This window comes from Tachysurus fulvidraco, chromosome 17 (assembly GCF_022655615.1).
Source record: "Tachysurus fulvidraco isolate hzauxx_2018 chromosome 17, HZAU_PFXX_2.0, whole genome shotgun sequence".
NCBI classification, from domain to species: Eukaryota; Metazoa; Chordata; class Actinopteri; order Siluriformes; family Bagridae; genus Tachysurus; species Tachysurus fulvidraco.
In genome coordinates this window covers 4,819,657-4,845,099 of record NC_062534.1, presented here as the reverse complement: position 1 = coordinate 4,845,099, position 25,443 = coordinate 4,819,657, and the positions used below count along the sequence as shown (strand labels likewise).

At 34.4% G+C, this 25,443-nt stretch overlaps 3 protein-coding genes across 4 annotated transcripts; 1 reads left to right on the top strand and 2 right to left on the bottom strand.

Annotated features, from left to right (window-relative positions):
• Positions 1-284: 284 nt before the first annotated feature.
• LOC125139124 (small integral membrane protein 43-like) lies at positions 285-1,817 on the bottom strand. Its single transcript, XM_047802069.1, has one exon. The coding sequence runs from the start codon at positions 1,471-1,473 to the stop codon at positions 1,240-1,242; it is 234 nt and encodes a 77-aa protein (XP_047658025.1). The 5' UTR covers positions 1,474-1,817; the 3' UTR covers positions 285-1,239.
• anxa5a (annexin A5a) lies at positions 1,631-16,408 on the top strand. 2 transcript variants are annotated; one of them, XM_027154703.2, is made up of 14 exons: positions 1,631-1,776; positions 6,704-6,835; positions 7,237-7,273; positions 9,568-9,652; positions 10,637-10,731; positions 11,107-11,220; positions 11,828-11,918; positions 12,826-12,905; positions 13,735-13,785; positions 14,084-14,177; positions 15,267-15,362; positions 15,459-15,517; positions 15,613-15,735; positions 16,010-16,408. In XM_027154703.2, the coding sequence occupies exons 2-14, from the start codon at positions 6,774-6,776 to the stop codon at positions 16,067-16,069; spliced, it is 1,047 nt and encodes a 348-aa protein (XP_027010504.1). In that variant the 5' UTR covers positions 1,631-1,776; positions 6,704-6,773; the 3' UTR covers positions 16,070-16,408. The 2 variants fall into 2 exon arrangements, with proteins under 2 accessions (XP_027010504.1, XP_047658024.1); XM_047802068.1 differs by lacking the exon at positions 1,631-1,776 and having other exon boundaries at positions 6,704-6,816.
• Positions 16,409-20,212: 3,804 nt separating this feature from the next.
• Positions 20,213-24,174, bottom strand: fgfbp1a (fibroblast growth factor binding protein 1a). The gene is made up of 2 exons (XM_027154779.2): positions 23,642-24,174; positions 20,213-22,256 (listed from the first exon to the last, which is right to left on the bottom strand). Exon 2 carries the CDS (start codon positions 22,251-22,253, stop codon positions 21,606-21,608), a length of 648 nt encoding a protein of 215 aa, XP_027010580.1. The 5' UTR covers positions 22,254-22,256; positions 23,642-24,174; the 3' UTR covers positions 20,213-21,605.
• Between the last annotated feature and the right edge of the window lie 1,269 nt (positions 24,175-25,443).

The window sequence follows — 25,443 nt, the reverse complement described above, 5'->3', positions numbered from 1 at the left end:
ACCTTCTGATTGATCTCCACAGCCTTTTAACAAAGTAAAGGCCTGTTTTGTAATTTATTTATCCCCCATGCAAGATGAGACCTGATCTACTCTGTGTGTGTTTGTGTGTGTGTGTGTGTGTGTGTGTGTGTGTGTGTGTGTGTGTGTGTGTGTGTGTGTGTGTGTGTGTGTGTGTGTGTGTGTGTGTGTGTGTGTGTGTGTTTGTGTGTGTGTGTCACACCAACAAAAGCTTACAGAAATAGAGCTGAGCTAGCAGGAGGCAGAGACCATTTTAAACTTCACCTTTAAACAATATTTTAGTTTATTCCACCCATTTAATCCAGTGCAACATCATCACCTGTAGGAGCTAGAGAGCTACACCTGCAGTCAGCCATAAAGCAGATGTCATAATTTGTAAGCTTTTATGGAAATACATTTTGATGAATAATTGATTAAACCTATAATTGACTTTTTGTGTTTTGTGTGAACTTCTCTGTGTGTGTGTGTGTGTAGAATGTGATGTGGCATTACAATAAGGTGGAACAGAGAGTCAAAGCAGTTTAGCACAACATAGACCTTATTGAAAAACATAATGGTTAGCCAAAACAGTTCACGTTTGACAGTGAGGCACAGATAACTAAAAGCTCTCAGCCATTCAGCGATTCATCTTTCAGGAACATCTGCCTTTGGCAGGAATGACATTCTGGCATCTTTGAATTAATTAGACATCAACAAAATCATGTTTAGAAACCTTGTTGTTGTCACCATTAAGATCTGGACTGCTGCAGATGCAGGATGAAATACGTCTCTATCATATAGAGTGTTATAACATCCTATGTCATAAAAAATTACATCAGAATTCATGTAGACATTAAACCGAGTACCTGTAGATGAAGTATTTCTAAACTATATTATTATAATAAAGACAAAAAATTAAATAATATCTATTTGCAGGAGCAATATTTCACATTTATAATAAAATAAGCCAAAGGAAAACTGTTTACAGCAGAATCTATGAAGGAAACAGCATGTAATCAGATAAAAATTTGTTAATAAAAATAGTAATGGCTGTTCAACTCATTGACTCAAGTCATCCCTCAGACAAATACGATTTTAAATGAATAAGTCTGTCTTCATTTGTCCAGTCCACTTTTCAGTCCACTGCATCACTCAGAACAGTAATTTCAGAAGTACGTTCCCCCCAGAACTTTGCATCCTTGCAATAGTAAAAATCCCAATTTTTCCACAGTGTTTTCATTCTTAGAACCTGAATCTTCTGCCATTTCCAAAGTGTGGCTCCCTGAATGAGCGGCCGGACTGCATAGCTGTATTTCCCACAGAGTTCCTTAGCTGCTTCAGCACCATCCACAGCAGGAGTCCCATCAGCAGAAGAAGGAGGGTAAGAAGTCCAAGATACACACATATATTCCAGCCCCATCCCATCTCAAGTGGCATAGAGGTGGAGGCAACCAGGAAGCGTCTCGGGGCAGGCATCAGTGTCCACAGATCTGAAAGCACCAGCCTGCTATATATCCTTGAAGATATCCTTCATGGGCTTCCAGTGAGAAGCAGCTAGGCATGAAACATTACAGGCCCTTGGATATGGGACTGTGTCAGTCTATCTGGTATGAATTTCTCCTTGACATTATTTTTCTGACTTTGTATGCTCCAGCAGACACGTCTGGCATCTGCTGCGCTGCGCTCAGAATGTGACTCGTGCTGCCTTTCCAAAAGCTTCCTCTGCTGTTCCCTCCCACTGTGGATGGAGGACAGTCACTCTCTCTGATTTCTCAGCAGGTAAAGGGACACACACACGCACACAAACACGCGCGCGCGCGCGCGCACACACACACACACACACGCACGCACGCACGCACGCACGCACGCACGCACACACAAACGTGCGAGCGCACACACACGCGCACCACACATACACACACTCACACGCTCACTCACACACACACACACACACACACACACACACACACACACACACACACACACACACACACACACACACACACACACAATACACAAAAGTCAACTATAAGTTTAATCAATTATTCATCAAAATGTATTTCCATAAAAGCTTACAAATTATGACATCTGCTTTACTGCTGACTGCAGGTGTAGCTCTCTAGCTCCTACAGGTGATGGTGTTGCACTGGATTAAATGTGTGGAATAAACTAAAATATTATTTAAAGGTGAAGTTTAAAATGGTCTCTGCCTCCTGCTAGCTCAGCTCTATTTCTGTAATATTTTGTCGGTGTGGAGTGACTGCTGTTGCGGTCTTTTGTGGGTGATTTTTCAGGGCCACTCTGTGCTGCTATCACTTTTTTTGATGCACACACACACACACACACACACACACACACACACACACACACACACACACACACACACACACACACACACACACACACACACACACACACACACATTATTGGCAGACAAAAAAAAAACAAACAAGCTAACTGTATTGACTACGTTCAGTCAGAAGGGGGCGCCAATAATATCTGCTGCTTTTTTCAACGCTTTATTTATCTTCGCAATATGGTGACAAGATAAGATCATAGAAATCATGTCTTTATTTTATTTTTGTGCTGTACATGTGAAATAATAACAGGTAGGAATTAAAATCGTAAGTGATGAATTGAGGAAACCTAAAACCACACACACTCACACTCATAAATCTGATCCCAGGAATGACTTCCTTCAGCTTTAGGCTTTTATCCAGAAAAGACAAGGAGCATCTTATCATTTAGAGCTCTTTGAATAAGCTAAAAATTAGAGGATCCCTGAATATAGAATACTAAATATTCATCAATACAGAAGACACAGAGCCCTGTATGAACAAAGCCTTTGCTATCCCTTTCATTCAGGCCATAATCTGATTACATTACAATACATTGTCTTGTATAAATGATGAAAGATCATCATGACCTGGAATAAACGCTTCATTGCCGATGATATGCAAAATATAATCTACAGGGACAGTTATTAGTTAGTAGTTATTCAGCCTTCCTCAAACAAAATACTAATTATACCTTGTGCTTATCTTCACCATGCCTTTTTCTGCCTGTTTAATTTTTTTGGCATAACCTACAGTATGTATTTTTATTTACATCTTAAAGTTTGCAGTCATTAGTTCATTTTTCTGTACTTCAGACCTTGTGCAGTTTAAATAAGCAATGTTCCCTTTTCTGTTTCATTATTTTTACTTCGCCAATGTGCAATATCTTGTGTGTTTATAATGTGTAGTATTTTCACATGCACTATCTCTTATCCCCTACATACAGAAATCTTATGAGAACTCCTAATCTTTAATCTTTTATGACTTTTTTTTATTTAATAATAAAAGACACAGTGATCATCTGATAATCTAGGTCAGGGTACATGTAGGGGAGAGTGGAGCATGTTGTTAACAGACTTCATATAATAGTTTCCACATATACTGGTATGACAAATCTTCCTTTATTTACTGGTTGTGTGTAAAAAAATCACATAAAAATGAAACGACTCTAGTGTCCTGGCTAAGTATCTCCTGATCTTCTCTGAAAACATCCTGATGACTGGAGTAACCAATAGCGCTTTTCTCCATCACTCTTGTCTCCTCATTTTCTTTCTTTATTGACCTTCACATGACATCTGTCTTAATGACTTGCACTTCATGTCCTACAGGTATACCCCTGTTTGTTTTTCTTTACACAGTAGGAGAAACAGGTCAAGAAAAACAAACAGGGGTATACCTGCAAAAAATTAGAGGATTAGAGGGTTTTTTGTGACTTGTTTTGTGCTTTAGTTGCTCAGTTTTTCCTTGACTGTTTTCCTCTGTCTCTTAGTTTTGTTAGTTTGTTAATAAAGTCCTTGTCTGTCATTTAGTAGACAGTTTTTCTCACTGAGGCACCTGCCCCTGACATATAACAATAAAACATACTACAGAAAACAAAAACTGTTAGGACGTGCCCCACTATTTGGTAATTAGTTTGGCAAAATGACACATAAAACCTTCATGCCTGAGGCTTATTGGCAGACAGCTAATATACAGATAATGAATGAGCTGAGAGACCAATAGATGCATCTAAGTGATGTGCAAGCTCTTTGGCACATCGTATATTATTCTAGACAATAAATCTTTGAATTCTCCCGTAGCTCCCTTAAATTTCTGTGATTATTTCTAAAATTACAGAGTGCTGGCTCTTCTTTAATCCACTGTCAAAATCAATGCTGGCCTCAGTTGGGATTTAATAATGCTGCTAGAGTCTATAAAAAAAGCCATTAGAATGCTGTGTGTTTGTAGTTAAGGATTGTTGTGTACATGTGAATTTGTGAACTCGAGTGATGGGACAATGGAGCCAATCGTACACCACACTAAGTAGTTGTTTAAACTACTTTAAATTCAAACTAAACTTTAACACTAAAAATACTGTGAATGTTTTAGCAAACAAAGCTTTGAAAACAGCACAAGAGTCAAATTACATTCAGATAATCTTTCATATATCTGAATAAATGCACCAAATACACACTGTTCCAATATACATCCATGTCTACAGCACCATCCATATAAAACCGTTTGGCGCTAAACTTTGTTAGAGCAAAAGTATGCATACAATGTCTTTAAATTTTTTATGAAATACATTTGGAGTTTACTGTAATGATGAACGGCAAAAATGAAGTGAAGTGAAATAAAATTGAAATGAAGTCAAAAGTTTAATTCATTCATTGGATTAATTCAAACAGTCTACAGTATGTTAGAAGCGCAAGTAATGGATAAAGTTACAGTATACAGTCCTATGGTTTATACAAATATAAGTGAATTTTTTGGAATTCTTTAGTTGATATCTCGTCTTCAACATGTTAGATAGATGTACACAGATGAAAATGATGTAATCAGCTCTGAGGTTATAGCTGGAATATAAAGCCACACTGGAGAATGACAAAAATTTGATTGTCTTCTTTAGTTTTTACTTTGAAAATGTAATTAGCTGGAATTATTTGTTTATAAACAATGATGCAGCATTGAGTTATGTCTTATTGTGTTTTACTTGGAACATTTTTCTTTTGTTGGAAAAGAAATCTAAGAAAAAGAACCACAGCATCACATTTCTGGATAATCGTAACATTTTGTAATGTATATAATCTTTTTACATTTTAATTCAGTTGTCAAGATGTCACGTCTTTAAATTCTAATTTTCATGACACCTTTCTAACTGAAATACGATTCTTCTTCATTACTGTAATGAAGGCTCGTTACTGTAATGTACACTAAAGCGATTACTGATGAATGAATGAATAAATGAATATCTCTAGGAACTGCAGTGCAAATAAGATGTACAAGAGATAAAGATTACATTTCAGAGTAATTATGATCACCACTGTCACCTCAGAGACAAGCTGCAGTTCAGTCTGCCTCAGCCTCATTTATTCAATCACACCAACTTCATATATGTGGAAAAATCTATTGTATGTATGTATGTGTGTGTGTTTGTTTGTCTATATGTGTATGTGTGTATCTTTGTGTTTGTGTATGTGTGTTTGTGTCTTTTTAGGTGTGTGTTTATGTTTGTGTGTGTGTGTGTGTGTGTGTGTGTGTGTGTGTGTGTGTGTGTGTGTGTGTGTGTGTGTGTGTGTGTGTGATGTTTAGCGGGCAGGTTTGCGCCACAATGCAGATCTGGGTCGAGCTAAGTGCTCAGGTAATCTGATAACACTCTTCTCACATCACTCCGAGTCTGCCAGTAGTTCTCAAGGTAATTAGGGCTGTGTGTTTCTGCACATTGCTCTAATCAGAAGTTGTGTGATATTTGTGAAATTCCTTGGACCATCACACACTAACTCAACCCACCTAGCTGCAGGTTTCACTGTAGTTTACGTTTTAGTTTTTTCTCTTTGTATCTTTATGAGCATCAGATAATTATTATTACAGGAAAATCAGAAGAGATTTACTTGGTCTAATTATTTTTGCTGTATTTTTTTATACATATATTTATTGTATTTTATTATTAATTATTTACTTAGATTGTATTCTTACTATTCTTATTCTTCTTATTATATATTTTTAAATAATTTTATTACTTATTTTGTTAAATACATACAGTATTTTCTTATACTAACTAGTCTTGTGTTATCCTTATTATTGTTCATGATTTTACATGAATTTAAAGGATTCTTTTGTCTTGAATAATAAATCTTTAATAAATATTATATGATGATTACAAGCATGATGATAATAAATTGTTTTATCTATCTATCTATCTATCTATCTATCTATCTATCTATCTATCTATCTATCTATCTATCTATCTATCTATCTATCTATCTATCTGTCTGTCTGTCTATTTATGTATTATTTATCTATCTATCTATTTATTTATTTATTTATTTATTTATTTATTTATTTATTTATTTATTTATTAGTTCGTTAGTTAGTTTTTTATTTAAATGCTGTACTTAAATATTCTACAATAAATGCGTAAAAAACTCAGTGGAAAAATAATTTAAATAATGTTTTCTTTCTAAAGTAACAAAAATCATATTTTATTATTCAACAACATTAATTAACATTCTCATTAATGTTTATTTTTTTATATAAAAAGTAATCGTTATTACTATTATAGTTATATGATATAGTTAAGTGATAGTTTTTCTTTTTTTATGTGGATTGTAGCAGGATATGTTGTTGTGTAAAACTGTGACTGAAGATGAATGAATGTAAACTCATTATAGTAACAGCTTCAGTCTCTCGGATGAATCGGTCGAGTGTGTGACGTCATCACGGGGCGTAGCTTGGTCTTCAATGAAAACTAGTGCAGCGTTTAAAGATCTGCGCTCGCGCACAGGTGAGAGGGAGAGCAACAGGTACGTTTTCTCTTCTTCTCTAGTAGGTTTATAATTTACACAGACAAACGACTTTATAAAGGAATAAACAATCACTCTGGCATATACCCCTTTCATATTTTATTACTAACATGGACATTTTATTACATCTTCTTCTTCTTCTTCTTCTTCTTCTTCTTCTTCTTCTTCTTCTTCTTCTTCTTCTTCTTCTTCTTCTTTTTCTTCTTCTTCGCAATAGTTGTGCTATTTATTTATTTATTTATCTATCTATCTATCTATCTATCTATCTATCTATCTATCTATCTATCTATCTATCTATCTATCTATCTATCTATCTATCTATCTATTTATTTATTTTTTATTAATTAATTAATTCATTTATTTATTATTTACGAATTATTTATTTGTTTGTTTGTTTTTAGATTTTACACATCAGGAATCTTGGAATCTTCACTCATGGTAAGAGCAGTGCAACCTGTGAGTATGGACTTAAAAATTAACAAGATGAAAGAGATGAGAAAAATGAGAGGGGAAATGAAAGACCACAAATAAGCCCTATATGACTTAATTCATTATTTTTAAACATCTGCGAATGTTTGAGACTGTTTCTAATATCTGTTTCTAATTTCTCAAATGAATATATCTTCAACATTTTATTTAATTATTACAGCCAAATATTTTAAAATTGAAAAAGAAAAAAAAAATGGAACGATATTATTAATATTTAATAAAGATGGGAAATACTACAGCAGTTAATAAAATAAACTATAGCAGATGTTTTTTCCAGTGTAATGTATAAATATAGAGATTTATATAATATCACAATACTTCAAATTGCTTCCAAAATATCTAGATCAATTATTTAATCCTATTTAATATCACACACGGGGATGATATTAATATCACACTGCAATCTTTATTATTCATAGAACAGTTAAATATACTGTAAGTGTTTAGGCGTCTTAAACTTGGGATTCTTTAAATATTCTTTAGCTGATTAATTTTTCTTCCAAATGGATTTAAATTGGAAACCATATAAAAACATGATTTCCTCTAGAGAGAAAACTGAAGATCACTGAAGAAGGTTTTAAGATGAAAGAGTATATAATCTCTTTGCCCAACATTACTAATCTTGCACTCAAACTCTAAGCTTGTATCAGTTATTGTGATATTAGTATTAGGATTAGGTTACGAATGGAAACCAAAGCAACGGCAATACCTTTATTTGAATTTGTAGTTAACTGTAATTGAATAAATAAAGACTTCATATGAGACAAGGCAGAAACACAAGGCTTCATGGAGTTCAAGATGATCAGAGGATTTCAATTGTGCTGGACAAATGTAACAGAGCTCTGGAAGGCTGGATTACAGTAGATCAGACTCCTTTAATCTAATCATTTAATCTACAGAGTAGTGATGCTTGGCTTGTCACATCACATGTTTTTTTAACATCGCTGTTCTGATACGTGATGCGTAACATTACTTCAGATCATCATTTTAGATTTAAGAATAATGCAAATGTAATATTTGTAATTTTCTTGAGAAATATTGGTGATGAAATTACACTTAATTATTCATTTAAAAATGGTTATGGTATACATTTTTTGAACATTTTGGAATAATTGTATTATTATTTTATTTTTATGTCAGAGATAATGTTAATGTTTCCTGAACTAAGATTATTTGCTGCATCAGAGCAACATTAACATGTATTAAAATTTAACACAATGTTTGTCCAGATGTCAACTACATACTTACAGTATATACATACTTCTGCATTAGTAAATATTTATTTCATTCATGAGTAAAAATTAAAATAAAATACATCCATATACATATATCCAAATACATTAACATACATTAAAACATAACATGTAAATAAATAATCAATCAAAATGAGGTTTGTAAGCATAAATGTTTAGCTGATTTTTTTGTCAAAGAACCTCTAAAGACATTACTTAAGGCATTTATTTTTCTTGTCTCTTGAATGGTTAATGCATTATTATTGCACATAAATACATTATTAGAACTAAATGTTACTTTACTTAATTTTATAGTTTGTTTATGTTAACTAATAGAGTATATACTCTATTAAATTCTCTTTTAATACTCTTAAAATTTTTAATTATTAAATGGAACTTTCTGACCTGAACAGAATACAGTTTAAAATAATGTCTAATGTAATGATTACAGATGTCTCCTATGTGTAAGGGGGTTTATAGATAATTTAAATACCTGATTTAAATAAATTAAAATATTACTCTATTATTGATCTTAAATAGTAACAGAAAAGACTGGATTTGTAGTTTTCTACTCAAATCATAGTTTAGACAGAATTTTGGCGATAATCCGAGCTGTTCAGATGTACTTGTGCTAGTGCATGAATCTACATAAAATATTTCTATCAGTTCTATAAGATTCTCATAGCATTCACATAATAACAAGAAAGAAGCTTCACAAATATAAGGATGAGGAGCTGGAATACATGCAGATTAAAGGATCTCATATCCTAACACCTGAGCTGACAACATGAAAATGACATCCTGGAACATTTCTGAGACTGTCTACAGAAGAATGAAAGTGTATTAGTGTTAGGAAATAATCTACAAATTCATAAAAGTGAAGCCCTGCTTTAAAATGGCTGCCCAGGTAAAGCATAGCTGCTGTGTTGATTTAAATGATTTCAAGTGATGAGCAGAGTTCCAGTGATTTGTGTCAAGTGCCAAGTGATCAGGCTTTGCTTTGTCCTTCAGGCTTACCGAGGAAGTGTGAGACCCTTTGTGCACTTCAATGCCAAGCAGGATGCTGATATCTTACGAAAAGCCATGAAAGGAATTGGTGAGGAAGCCATATTTATCCTGATTGTCAAACTGAGCTTATCAAGCTGGTTTTGTAATCACGTATTCCATTCACGTCAAATATAAAGGTCAAACTCTCTCTCTCTCTCTCTCTCTCTCTCTCTCTCTCTCTCTCTCTCTCTCTCTCTCTCTCCCTCTCTCTCTGTGCATCCGAGTGTTTCTTTCTATTAAAATACAGGAATGCAGCAGCTGATTAATGCTACATAATTCTAAGTTTCATGCCTGTTAGGGTAAAAAGTTCAGGCAGTAACTAATGATCTCATTGTTCTTACTTCACCCAAAATCAGCCATCTATATCAGTTAAACTGTGGTAATTACAAGGTTCTGTCACTTCTCGTCTCGCTCTCTCTCTCTCTCTCTCTCTCTCTCTCTCTCTCTCTCTCTCTCTCTCTCTCTCTCTCTCTCTCTCTCTCTGTGTGTGTGTGTGTGTGTGTGTGTGTGTGTGTGTGTGTGTGTGTGTGTGTGTGTGTGTAGTGACACACTATTTGCATACTACTTACTGTCAGCACAGCTTGCCATATAATTCTTAAAAAATGTGAAGTTATATTTAAGAAACAAAAAGCACAGAGATGGCCTGGGTCACATCACTCTGTCATTTTTTTCATGCGATTAAATGTTTTATTGTTCTTATATCACAGCAAGTTGCCAATGGTTCGAATTATTGAAGAATGATGTGGTTTAACTTTTGTCTGTTTTAGTTACATGTAATCTTATTGAACGTTGTCCTTTTATGCCTTTTGACTCTAGGATACAAAAACTTTTGTGTAGCAATATATAATTTTGATGATAATATTGATGGTAAACTAATAGGTGAATTACTGTACTTAGTCGTCCCTTGAGTGTTAAGTCTAAGGAAATTTCCGCTGTTGTGATGATTGAAAAGAAGTATCTGCCACTCAGCATGTTTTAACCTGTGGTTTGAGATGGTTTAATCATTCTTGAAACTATTGTTGTTTCCACACAGGCACGGATGAAGATACAATCCTCATGCTCTTACCCACCCGGAGCAATGAGCAGAGACAAGAGATCAAGGCAGCTTATAAGAAAGCGCATGGCAAAGTGAGGATTACACACTCTGTTCATATTCAGTCCTGAATACTGAGAGATCTTAAACCCAACATTCTCAGCCATTAGCTGTGAAGCTCAGGACTGCGGTTAAAATTGTGCACATGCAACAGAACATGATCGATGGCTAAAGAAATCACTTTCAGACCTCCTGGCCTGTACATGGTAGAGAATGATGACTCTGTAGGGAAGCTTTATTAACAGGGCTGTCAAACCCAGACCTCAATTACATTGCCGTCAGTCAATGACTATATATAATCTTTATAGCTCATCTCTCTCTCTCTCTCTCTCTCTCTCTCTCTCTCTCTCTCTCTCTCTCTCTCTCTCTCTCTCTCTCTCTCTCTCTCTCTTATCTCTGTCTCTCTATAGGACCTGGTGAAAGACCTGAAGTCTGAGCTGGGAGGGAAGTTAGAGGACCTGATCATGGCTCTGATGTTTCCCCCACGTGTCTATGATGCTGATCTGCTCCATGCGGCCATCAAGGTCAGGTCAAATGTTTATATGACTGTTTTTGTCTTTTATTTTATGACTTCTTTCAGAAAATGTGAAATAAATGACATAAAAAAAGATTCTAATGCATGCAGGCTTGCATTATGTGGCTCATCTGCAATAAAAGTCCCTGTGACTCTATGGTTAATATAGAAATAATATTGTATTAGAATACGCACATCATAAATATAATTTGAATTAGAACAAGGGCTACTATTCTAGAATGTATACTTATTATAATATAAATATAATATTATAAATATTATAGATTTGAAGGATAAACAGTGATTTTGTATAACATATAAAACAATCACTTGTCTCATGTTTTCAGCTTTTTTATTTTTTTTTATTTTTTTATTAATTTTATTTTTTTTATTTTTTTAAATAACAGGAAACCACCAAGTTTAAGCTATTTATTTCCATTTTTATTTTTCTGCCACTTTTAGCACTTTGTATACAAAGATGATCTTTATAAAATTTAGGTTTAGATATTTTTTTTAAATCATATTTTGAACCTGAGAATGGCTTTGATGTACCGTATTATTCATCTATATGTTTTACCTATTTTTAAAAATATTTATATATTATTTACAATTTATAGGGAGCTGGAACTGATGATAAAGTTCTGATTGAGATCCTGGCCTCCAGAACACCTGAACAGTTAAAGGAGATCATCAAGATATACAAGAAAGGTAATTTTTTTAAATACCTCGGAAAAATATGATGCTGTATAAGTACAGTATGTTGTTACCGGGTCACTCAGTAGAAGATGGGCTTTTTAGAGAGTTGTTCCTCTGAAGGTTTTTCACATTTATTCGACTGGCAGATGGTTTTTATCTGAAACTGATTTATAATTGGGCTGAGCAGGTCAAGATGTACACAGATTTCTAATCAGTTGTCAAGACCCTTAACAACAGAGCCGGCATTTTTCTTATCTTTTCTAGGTACCTCTGGCTGGCTCATTAGGGGTCTAGAACTATATCTGGATTTCTGTAAAGCTTCAATATGATACTACAATTATGAAAGCACTATACAAATAAAATTAAAACTGTGATAGCTTCTCTCAACTGTGATAGCTTCTTTCAACGTTCGTTTGAACATATAAAATGATTTGAAACGATTAGACCATCTGTTACACTGTTACTATATTTCTTAGTATACTACCATCTGGGAATTTTAGCATCCAGTACATTTCTATTGATAATAATGTAAGCCATTATGACCTGCCAGAGACATCTTGAAGCCAGCAACATGGAGTTTCAAGTGGACTACAAGATTTATTGCTAGAGTTTCTGTTATTTGATTGTGAGAAACCCACTGTAACCCCGTGTGCATTCATAGCCACCAGATGCCACTGTGTGTGTGTGTGTGTGTGTGTGTGTGTGTGTGTGTGTGTGTGTGTGTGTGTGTGTGTGTGTGTGTGTGTGTGTGTGTCACTTGATCCAGAAACTGGAGAAAGAAAAGCCATCTCTTATACACCAATGGAAAATATGACAGAGAACGCTTTTTAAAACCGGGCCCTTCCGATATGTCCCGTCTGTCTTCATTAAGGTTTGAATTGACGTTACTCACTCTTTCCTATCTCATGTTTCAAAACAGAGCATGGAGGCAAGCTGGAGAAGGACATCATGGGAGATACGTCTGGACACTATCAGAGACTGCTGCTGATGCTTTTACAGGTGAATGATGTAACGTATAGCTTACAGCTCATACGAGGTCATGATTTGGAAGAAGTGGTGTCAAGGAATTAGGCTTGTGATAGAAGAATGTGAGTTTGTCTCCAGACTGCCGAGACACCAAGTTTTTCTTTGAGCAACATTTAAGCCTCAACTGCCAGGCTGCATCCTGTCTTGTTTGCTTTGGATAAAAAGCATCATCAAAATGCAAATGAATCAAATCATTTAGTGCCTTTGATCTCCGGTGGTGTCCTCGAAGCCAGTTCATTAACCCTTTAATCTCCATTGGTGCAGGTCCGTTTCTACTGAAATTACAGAGTTTTCATGTGAGTTTCAAAGTAATTACTGAATATTTCATGTGAATTCTTGTATAATATGCTTTGAGTTGCATAGCTAAATAATAAATGAGGAGTTTAACGGGTTAACACATGGGCGTGTCAGAAAAGCATCAATTAAACACCATGCAAATGGAACAAACCCAGAACACAAGGCGACACAGGGGCAAAAGGTTAAGCTACAGTTAGTTTGTGCACAGAGGCCAAGATGGTCAAGATGGCAAGATGAGAGATGATAAATTGAAGCCATGGAAACAGTGAGAGCGGTGATAACACGAGATCAGTCATGATCTCACCACTATCTGATTAAAACGGCTCTAAAGGTGGTACAAACCTGAGGATTAATTGCACCTGGGGAGTAAAAAGCTGGTAACTCAATCCCAGAGGTTGCCAGGTTGACTTAAGCTCATTAACTCTATCTAATGAGGAATTGCGGGTTGATATCGGTCTTACCTTGCAAAACGTCTTGACTTTTAATGTGTTTTTGTTCTCTTCAGGGAGAGAGGGAGGAGGGAGTGGATGAAAGCAGAGTGGAGAAAGACGCCAAGGTGAACAGATCATGTTTATGTCTGGCTTTGTCTTCTCTCAACTAAAAAATAAAACAATCATATGAAAGAGGAAAAACCTAATGTGAGGTTACATGGATTCTAAACATGTTTCGAGATGTGAGCTTCTATAAAAATAGTAAAAGATGGTCAAATAGCAATGACATTTTATTTGTGTTATTTATTTATTTATTTATTTTTATTATGTGATACAACAGAGGTGTGAGAAGTTTTAAGGTGAACCTACAGGTAACGTGATATGCAGGTTTACCTGACAGATGCCTTATTGATCGTGTTTCAGGAATTGTTCGCTGCCGGTGCGAAGAAAGTTGGCACGGATGAAGAAAAGTTCGTCAACATCTTGGGCAAGAGGAGCATCGATCACCTGAGGCAAAGTAACTGCAGGGTTGTGTGTGTCAATACTGAAAGAATGGTTATGGTCTAGTATAACACAGCCATTGTTCATAGAAGTTTAATTATTAATTACTATTGTAAATGTCAGAGATCTAGTATGTAAAAAAAATATTAGTTTTGTGTAATGGTGTGTTACAAGGCCAGAAAGATGATCTAATGAACACAAACATTTAAAACAGTCCTTCTCTACATCATCATTTGAAATGAATGTCCTACTTCTGATTCTGGACAAATGTTGGTCACTTATCAATTTGATGCCTGTAATCTGAATTTTATCATATTGTATCATCAGATTGAGTTTTTAAATATCGTCAAATATCGAATTTGAAATTAAGAAATCGTATCGTATTGCATAAAAGCCTGAGAGTTATACCCTTATAAGGAGTACAACACGATGGGTCATGCTGTTATAGGAAAATAATCAACAACGGGCTTGTGTATAACAATTAACGGAAAATCAATTAAATATATAATATACATTTTATATAAATATATATTTTTTGGAAAAACAAAAACAACAAAAAAAAAACCCTACAAAACAAAATGCAGCATTATAACAGGGGTGTGTTTACTTTTTCTATCTACCTTATGTATAGAAGTTGTTTTTAAACATTCGCAGACTTTCCTTTTTTTTGCCATATCTCTGTAATTGGTAACTCACGATGTCTTCTTACATTAAACAGCATATTGATGATTATTTTAAAACAATGACACTTTGTTAATAGAAAATTGATAACATATTAAAGAAGAGCACATTGATATAAACCTGTAATTTACCTCTTAGTCAGAACTAATGATGGAGCTGTTAAAATTAATGTAAATTATTATGTAAAAAATTCAGCACTTTCTGAATAAGCAGAACTGAGAATTCAGCAGCACTGTGGTATGTATACTGTATATAGAATATGCAGTTTATTATGAGACACCATATTGAAAGTAGACAGGTTTAAACTTTACTACTGACTGTAAAGACTGAAGTGCTACAACATTACTATACAGAGTCTATTAATTCTAGAACATTGTTTGGACAACAGAAATGCTACAAATGTTCCTTCTTCTTTGCTCTCTAGTGTTCGATGTGTATAAAAAGATTGCTGGCTGTGACATCGAAGAGAGTATTTGCGGGGAGTTTACTGGCAATCTCGAGGCATTGCTTCTGGCAGTGGGTAAGAAAAATATGTAGAATGTAGAATATGTTAGAAAAATATCTTATTGTATTAGTGGAAATGAACTATGAACTGTCTTAATTTTTTTCTTCCCAGTGAAATGTGTGAAAAGTGTCCCGGGATATTTTGCTTACTCCCTACGTGACTCTTTGAGGGTAGGAAGTGCAATATTTTAAAGTTCTGTTGAAATACATATTGAAGTATCACCAGTTTGTTTTATTTTGTGTTTTTTTTTTTGTGTGTTCCTCAGCGTGCTGGCACTGATGACGAAACTCTTATCAGGATTATGGTGTCGAGGAGTGAGGAGGACATGCTGGACATCAGAGCCCAGTACAAGAAGGTGTATGGAGAATCACTGTACCGTGCCATACAGGCAGGTTCAACACATTCACACCTCATTACACTTATACAGTATATAGACACACACACACACACGCACGCACGCATGCACACACACACACACACACACACACACACACACACACACACACACACACACACACACACACACACACACACACACACACACACACACACACACACACACAGAGTGTCTTAAAACACTCAACAAAAAAAGATTCCCAAATTTTTAAAAGTTTACAACATTTATATCTGATTTTCTGTTTTTTATTTTTTTATTTTTCCAGGATGACACTGATGGTGATTACGGAAAGGCTCTGCTTTACCTCTGTGGTGGAGATGATTAATTCTCACATTTATTTATTGATGCATGGTTTGCTTATTATATATTATTTTGCTTTAAATTTAAATTAGTATTACTCATTATTTAATATTACTGTAACCACATTTAAGCTATTTTATATGATATGTCTTAGTAATAGTAATTATATATATACATAGATGACGGTTGAATCATCTAAGTTTTATTTGAATAATTATTTGTGTTTCAATAGTTTCATGATTCAGTAGTTTAGTGGTTTTAGTGGGCAGTGCACCAGTGTGGAGCTACCAGAATTTCCATTGGCGTAGTTAAAGTGACTTGTGTTCACATATTTACTGATTTAGTTTTGAAATAAACCTTTTTTCCACTCATTAAATCTTGACCTTCGCTTCATATTTATGATTTCAGATTAAAATGCTTTCCCTATTATCACAAGCACTTGTCATTAGAACATCTTTTTTGTGTTTAGTTGCCAAGGCGCAGTGACGTTTACCTTTAAAGCATTTCATTCCTGCGTAAGTTATAATTAGATCATTAAGCACTAAGAAGCCCATGGTGACATTACTAATGAATAAAATAAAGCATGAGTAGGACTTACAGTATTAGAGCATGGGAATGAGTAAGTCATAGGAACAAGATAAGTCACCGCCTGACTTAGTAACGTAAGGGAAAAAGATAGTAATACAAAAAAGATTCCCTATTTTTGGGAGAACTTCAGAAATTAATAATGCATGGTCAGGTAAAATTGTGAGCTTGTGGTTTTAGTAAAACTATATATTGCACTCGACAGACAGAAAGACAGACAGACAGACATACAGACAGACAGAGAGACAGACAGACAGACAGACAGATCACTTTATTAATCCCTTGAAATGAAACTTACACGTTACAACAGCAAGCAGAAAAAGGTAGAATGATCAAGCAAGCATTCATCAAGAAGCAAAAATAAATATATTGAGAAATATAGAATTATAGAATATAATGTCATTATACTGGTTGGAGTCTCATCATGTGGTGTGCACTCTGCTGGTGATCAATTTGCATGGGCAGCCAGTTACACTTGGGATTGATGTGGATGGGGCCACTCAGAGACTGTCATGCCTACTTTGAACCACTGTTGCATCAGTCAGCTTTGTGGTCGAGTCATTTGAAGACTTCAGCACTCAGAAATTGCACTGCCCCATTAGTTCCTGGCTTTCTCATTAGGGATAGATGTTAAAGATATATAGTAACTTAAACTTTAAACTTGAAATTTTTATTCTGTTTACATTCTTATGTAAAGCTACTTTGTTAAAAGTGCTATACAAATAAAATTGAATTGAATTATATGAATTCAATGAATTGAATATAATAAAATGAATGTGGATAAAAATTACAAGTCACAGGACAGTAGAAAAGAATGAAAGCAAAGATGGTCAGCTACAGCATTCGCAAAGCAAGAGAACACATATACAGAAGAAGTATGGGAGTTAACACTATCTTTGGATGTAATCTAATGTTTTTACAATTCTATTTTATACCAGTAGGTGGCAGAGTTGAACTGACAGATCATTAACATGGATAAAAGAAGACAGATGCTCACCTAAAGCATGGAAAAAATAAAAACTTTTTAAACAGTGAAAATCATTGTAAGTAAAGTAGCAAAACAGCTTGTGGTAGCCTAGTGGTTAAGGTGTTGAACTACAGCGTGGAAGGTCTTGGGTTTGAATCCCTGGACCACCAAGCTGCCCCTGCTGGGCCCCTGAGCACGGCCTTTAATCCTCAGTTGTATAAATTAGATAAATATAAGTCGTTTTGGATGAGGGTGTAAGTCGTTTTGGATTAGGGTGTCTTGTTAATAGATCAAAACCTCTAGATGTATAAACGTCTTATCTTCAGACTCCACACTATTGCTTTTATCTGTGGATAAAAAGGACTGAATACTGAACCACCAACAATGACCTGTTTGGCAAATTCACGAAACATTACTCTGCTAAAGTTTATCCATTAGCCTGTCATTCATTTCCCCTGTAGACTTTCAATATAAACTTGTTGCTGATTCATTTCTATAACAGCAACATTTCTGTAATGAGTCTCCAAAGTCATTGCTTTGTAAAAGTCAGAAGTAAAGCTTGTGCTTGTGTATGTTTTCCAGAATGGGAATGTGTTATTAACTTGTATTAAAGTTAAAAAACAAAGACTGGTGAAGGAATGACTCTTAATAGCAGCAGGAACTATGTTAACATCCATTCTAATAACAATGTTATTACAAATGTAAAAGTATATATGATTGGTTCTGTAATAAATAAAAAAAATTTAGCATGGTTAAATCATTTGGTATGGGTGGATTATAGTGAAAAATAATCAACGTCGGGGTGCAAACAGTTACTCCACTTTATTTTACATCAAGCCACATCTCACCATACTGTCACTGATTATTTTCCTTTAACAGCAGGACCTATAATATAGATTTGTACAGAAATCTCCAAATCAGTGCCTTTTGATACTCTGTACTCTGTAGATATCTCCTTTATCATTAATTATGTCTACCTTCTGCTCTATGTTATGTTCTGTAAAGCTGCTTTGAGACAATGTCTATTGTAAAAAGCGCTATACAAATAAACTTGAATTGAATTGAATTGAATTGAATAGCCATGACAACAATCATGAACAACAATGAAGGCTTTTTTTCTCTTTTGCTATTACAAGGAAATGTGTTAATAATATAATTAAACAAATAATGTATTTGCTTGGGAAGAAATACAGGGCATGAAAATACAGGGCATGGCAACGCCCAGTGACTTGTAACGATGACAACATTCATGTAGGACTAATTAGAGAGTGGTACTGTATGTGACTGGAACGTGAGCTTAATAAAACTTATATAGTCAAATGCTATACACTACATTACACAATACTATACTAAATGTATTTTTTTTTCAATTTAAAACCTTGTTTTAAATGATGATAACATAACCCTCAATGTTATTACTTATATACTCAAAATATATAAAATGCTATAAAATATGTCAAATGTGTTGATTTGTAATGAGATAGCGCTTCAGTTAGTGTAAAGAAAAAATATGTTCAGATTGACATCATAGCAGATAGACCAATATATAACGGTATATATAACTGTTAATTTTAATGAACAAAACATTATTTTGCAATTATTAATAGCCAACACATTTGAGATAAATTCTAAACTGATATAAATGCCCAGAGGTATTATTTGTGCACATGTGTGTGCTTGTTAATGCATATGTGTGTGTGTGTGTGTGTGTGTGTGTGTGTGTGTGTGTGTGTGTGTGTGTGTGTGTGTGTGTATGTGTGCGTGCAAATCTAAAGCCTAAATCTTATCACTAAACCCTTTCACTCCATTTATAGCTCCAAATCCTTCCTTTACAAAGGTTGTGATTGAATTTTTTTTTTTTTTTAAAGGTCATTCCATCTGCGAATCAGAAAGCACAGGAGCAAGGTGTGTAATCAGGCCACCTTTCTCTCAATAGAAATGAATTAAGCAGGTTCCGCCTACAGTTCCTGAAGGTTGGATCAGGAGTTTGCATGTGGTTTGTTTTTTTGTTTTTTTTGGGTGTGTGAACTGCTTTGATCCACCAAACTAATGAAAAAAGAATGTAAGGCACTAACACAGTTCACAGGTCTTCAGTTTGATTTTAATCATGCTGGTATGGGAAACATTTTCAAAAAACTGGATTTTGGACACATTCTTTATCTAACTTTATACAACAGTTACATCCAGTCGTCTAATCTGATTGGTTGAGCAGCATTTTATGTGTGCTTATACTTACAGTATATAACCGCACTGAGACGTTTCACTGTGCATATTACAACATTAGTCTGTGTTCACTGAATACAATTCCAATTCCACTTCCATACATATTTAATATACAGTAAGTGTGGCATTATGCAGCATTATACATCCCCCGCACGCTGCTAGATGTTTCTCCTTTGTAGTCTACATGACTTGCTGCTTTTATTAAAACAGGGAGTGTCTGAAAGTCTTTGGTTTGTATCAATAAATGACCTATAAAAGACAACAAAGCAGATTTAAAAGGAAGTGGTTGAATCATGGACGTGGGAGTGATATTTTATATTTGATTACTATGGTGCCTCAGAAATGTCTGTGTGGTATTGGGTAGCTGATTTAAACAATGCAGGGAAATTCATGTGAACTTGATGACATTTAATTTCATTTTTGGGACAGTTAATCCACACAAGATGAGAAGCAACTAAACACATTTTCAAGGTTCATAACACACTTGTGACCAGTTGTAACAGATTGATAATTATCCAGTGCAGAAAAAACACAGGTTGTGGTTTATACTTAACATTAATTGTTAATGAATGTGTTTTTTAAAATAACATTACTGTTACTGTAGAAGAAGCCTCAGGGGAGCATCTATTAGCTTAAAAAACTTTCAACCATCCTGATATATTCTTTTAAAAATCTGTTGTTTTTTTTCTAACAATGTACAGAGCTGAACCAAATTACAATAACAAACAGACAAAAATGAACACAGTTAAAGCTTTATGGCAGATAAGAAGGGAAGATACTTTTCATTTTTCATCTTAACACACTGAATCCTACACACTGTTAATACTTAAACATATGAAGACATAAACATATACTTTATCCCCAAGATTTTTACTCCCAAATTAAGTTGAGTCACGATGTAACAACACTCTTTTTAGTTCATGAACTACAAACCTACACTATTTGCTACCTACTGTAGCTATGTTTAGCATTTAGCCTCTCTATCTGTAAAAGGGTCATTGTTTTATAAACTAGATTTTTAGATAGCTACACCAAAATATATAACTACACCAAAATTTTAGATAGCTACGCCAAAATTTTTAAAGCATAATTTGAATGCTGATTACACACAATTAATCAAAAAATCCATATTTCCTTTGAATATTGAATTACATCACCAATATTAATGTGCTTCGTAGACAATGTGGCCAAAAGTTTGAGGACATCTGACATCTGCATGTGCCACTTGTTATAAATACCTCCAATCTTCTGGGAAGGCTTTCCATTGTTCCTTCAGAAATTATATCAGAAAAAGAGGTCTGGGGTTTAGTCAGTTTTCCAGTTCATCCCAAATGGTTGAGGTTAGGGTTCTGTGAAGGTCACTCGGGTTCTTCCACCCCTACCTTGGCAAACCATATCTTAAGGGAGCTCGCTTTGTGCACAGGGACATTGTGATGCTGGAAAAGTTTTGGGCTTCTTAGTGCCAGTGCAGAGAAACTGTAATGCTACAGCCCACAAAGACATTCAATACAATAGCATGTTTCCAAATTTGTGGTAATAGTTTTGAAAAGAACCAAATATGGGTGCAATGTTCAGATGTCCACCTACTAAAGGCCATATAGTGTAATTCTCATGTGTAGAAAAGTTTGAGTCAAACACAGTGACAAACTCATTTAAAAAAAATACTGAAGTTCTTCTTTGACCTTCTAGCATTATCAGATCTTGAAGGGTTAACAGACCTTTTAGTGTTATCAGACTTTATAGCATTAACAGATGACAACAAATATAACATTTTCACATGTCTCATTCAGCAATCCTCAGTCTCAACCAAAGCAAAGAAGAAGGTACAGAATGAAGACCAGGAGCTGCCACAATACTCCTCAGCCATTTTTTCTCTATTATGAAGGTTTGGGCATGAACTGTTCTTGCTTGCAGGTGTAGGGAGGACCTTTGGTGGGGTTTTGAGAGCAAAGTGTGCACCCTTAGGTGCCATTCTGCACATTCTGGCTCTGATCAGAGCTTTGGTGTCACGACATAACTTGTTCTGATTCTTGAGGGAGCGGCTGATCTGCTTCCAGAATGCATCAATGTTGGATGTGATTTCAGGACACAGCCTGGGTTTAGCTGTGTACTCGCAGTGGAGTACAGTGCCTTTTTTGCATGTGATGCTCAAGACAAATGCAACACCATCTTCAATGCTGCTTTCTGTGGCTGCCCACGTGCACCGCATCCCGTCTTCTTTCACAAACCGGCTTTTGAATAGGACGGCGTCAACATTTGGGTTTTTTGAGCTACTCTTTTTAGGATTATGAGGAAGTGCTTTTGGCTTTGGGGACAGGCTGTACTGATTTTTCTTTCCTCTTCCCTTCTTCACCTGAGTATTCACTTGCAGCAATTGCTGCAGAATGCAGACACAGATAAGAATCAGGGTGAAGGCTTTTAAACATGCCATCATAATCTGAGAAAAGTTGAAAAGAAAGCACACATAATTAGCCACTCATTAGTTCAGATATATGAAATGTATAGAGATTGTTTTTTCTGACTTGATTTTATTAGATGTATACATTGTTTTTGTTTTTATATTATACAATTTAAATGATTTTTGGTTGGAAGAGTGTTTAACTGTGTGATGATCGACTTTTTGAATTACAATATACGGCATACTCAAAGTTTCAGTATTGGTATCAGAAAAGAATAAAAGGGATTGTAGGTTTTGTCGCAACTTGTAAAAGCTAGATTCTAAGAATCTAAGCTAGATCTACAACATATAATAGATAGACTCAGGCAGACAAAGAAAGAAAGAGCGAATAAACTCAGTACAGAGACAGAGAGAAAAAAAAAAGGCAAAACAGACAATGAAATGGCCAAGTAAACAAAACCGCCACCCCAATCCATTTATGTTGAGGCTACTGAAGTCTCTAATGAAGAAATGAGTAAATTATATCCTGCTTTTCAGCTCTAATCAATTGCTTTAAGAACAATGATCTCCAACCCTAATTCACTTTAGATTTTTAAATGCACTTAAAATGCACCTTTTTTTTTTTTTTTTTTTTTTTTACAGTGCAGCAGATATTTCTACAGTGGAAATATGTCTTACAAAATAAACTTAACATTAACTTAAAATTAAGAGCAAACTATGTTGAATTAAATATAATAAATTGAATGAAATAAAATTCAAGTAATACATATTCAAGTAAATTCATTATATTATTTATATGTATATAGAAATATTTTTGTTTGTTTGTATAAATAATAATAATTAAAAAAAAATGTGTAAAATTACACCTGGTCTGTACAGAAATAACCACCCAACTATGTAAAACTCTGATTAAACTAAACACTAAATCTAAAGTCATATACCTCTGCCACTAAACTGAGTACTGAAAAGTACTGAAATACTGCCACTGAGTACTGAACACTGAAAAACAACTTCTGTCAGAAATTTCTTGGCAGATATAATATTATTATTGTTTTTTTAAATACATGATTTCACACAGGCTGCTTATAAATGTAAACTTTTATCCATTATCTGCTCCTAATGGTTTAATATAAAAATAAAACTGTTAGCATCACTGTACCTCTAAATGCTAAGTAGCTAAACAGGGCAGTTGTTAGCTCTTCATTTATACTTATACAAAAGGTACTTATACACAAATAGAAGACACAAAGACAAGAATGATTCTTAAAATATAAATGATTCAAAAACTTTTTAAGACTACTTCATTGTTTGGATTGCATATTATTTGATTAGCTCATTGGAAAAGTGTGATTGAAATACTGAAAACATTCATATTAGCATTTCTTGTGCATATACCTGTGAATAATGGGAATAATGTTACCTACCTTGTCATGTATGTGCAGCTGGAGTTTAGTGTCTTAACACCTGAACTCTAGAAAAGGGCTTTTTATAGAACACACACACACACACACACACACACACACACACACACACACACACACACACACACACACACACACACACACACACACACACACACAGTGTTGGATAATCTCTTACAGGAATGTTAATTTCATAGGCAGCGAACTTGAATTGGCTTGTCCCTGGTGACGCAGTCATGCCTGCAGACATCGTCTTTCATTGGTAACCTTTAGAAATAATAAATCTTGTATTTTCCTGAAAAATATGCGAACGAAGATCAAACCTAAAGTCTTTGACTGGAGCCTACTGGTTTTCAGCTATTTGCTGAATAATAAAATTGTCAGTATCTGAATTTAAAATGTTCAAATCTGCATTTTTATAGCTTTGATTCGAATTTGTAGTTAAAGTTTGTAGGAGAATTAGATCAAATTGAAAATGTATGAAAATGTGCAAGAAACCAGGACAAAAACATACATTTTTAATTCAGTTTTTCGTGTCAGAATTCATCAACAAAAAATAAATTGTCAAATTTTCCATTCTCCACAGAAAAACCTTTATTATAGCCAATAGGTCTCTAATAAAGTGTTTTGAAAATTTGTATTTGAACTGAGTGGACTAAGCAAACCAATGCAATTCAACCACAAATCTTTACTTTCAAATGAAATTAGGCAAAAAAATTCAAATTTTAGATTTGAAATTCAGATTATGGCATCACATTTCTCAATCCATATTATTCACATTTCAAATGAGTAGACCTACTAATACCTTTAGGCCTACAGATAAACAGATTAACTGCTTTAACAGCCCCTTTAATTTTACAAAAACAACAAACTGTTTAAGTTATTAAGCTTGTGTCATTAAACAAATTTGTTGGATTAAATTTCACTAGATTTCTCATGAGGTCTCAGATTTTAGACCTTACCATATATAAGCACCTATTATATTATAGAACATTACATGTAATGAGCTCATGTTAATGACATTAAAGGCATAATTACAAACAATTCTTTCTATCTGAAATGTGTCATTCTTTCTTTATGGTTTATAAATCACCAGTGCCCTCTGCTGTATGTTTCACCAATCATAGACAAAAATATAATAAAAAAGTCAACATTTATTCAACATACTTATAGACATTCATACACCGTTTGATCATTCAGTGAAGTATGCATCTTTTATACTAGTTAGTTATCTAATCTGCCACTTTAACAAAAATAATCTGGTTATTTTTTATAGTGAACAAAACAATTCAGTCCCTGAATTTGTCTAAGCCTCTGAAGAGGTATGTCTAACTATACATTTATAGCAAATGTCTGAGAGGTACCTGAGGTTATTTGTGTGAGACATGAGGTAATGAGTATGTAAAAAATAAAATCCTGTTATTACATTAGACATATTTGGAGAGCAAATTTCACTGGGATTGTACAGTGGAATCAAGGCATCTATATATGATGACGGAGGGTGTATGCGACACATGCATCAGAAAGCTCTTCCATTTTAATGACATACACTGTTCACTCTGCTGCTTTCTATGAGTTCTGCCCTTTCAACAGAATCACTCCAGGCTGCTGTGTGAGGATTTTCAAGTTTTTTTTTCCAGATGGATTTATCTAAGAAACAATGAAAAACAAGAAACTATTAGTCACGGTTAAGTTGAGTAGAACTGAGCCATTTGTTTACAATATTAAGAATAAATATGAAGTATACTGTATATCTTACATTATTTTGTGAACCAGCCGATGACTTTGGTGCAAAAGTCCTGCAT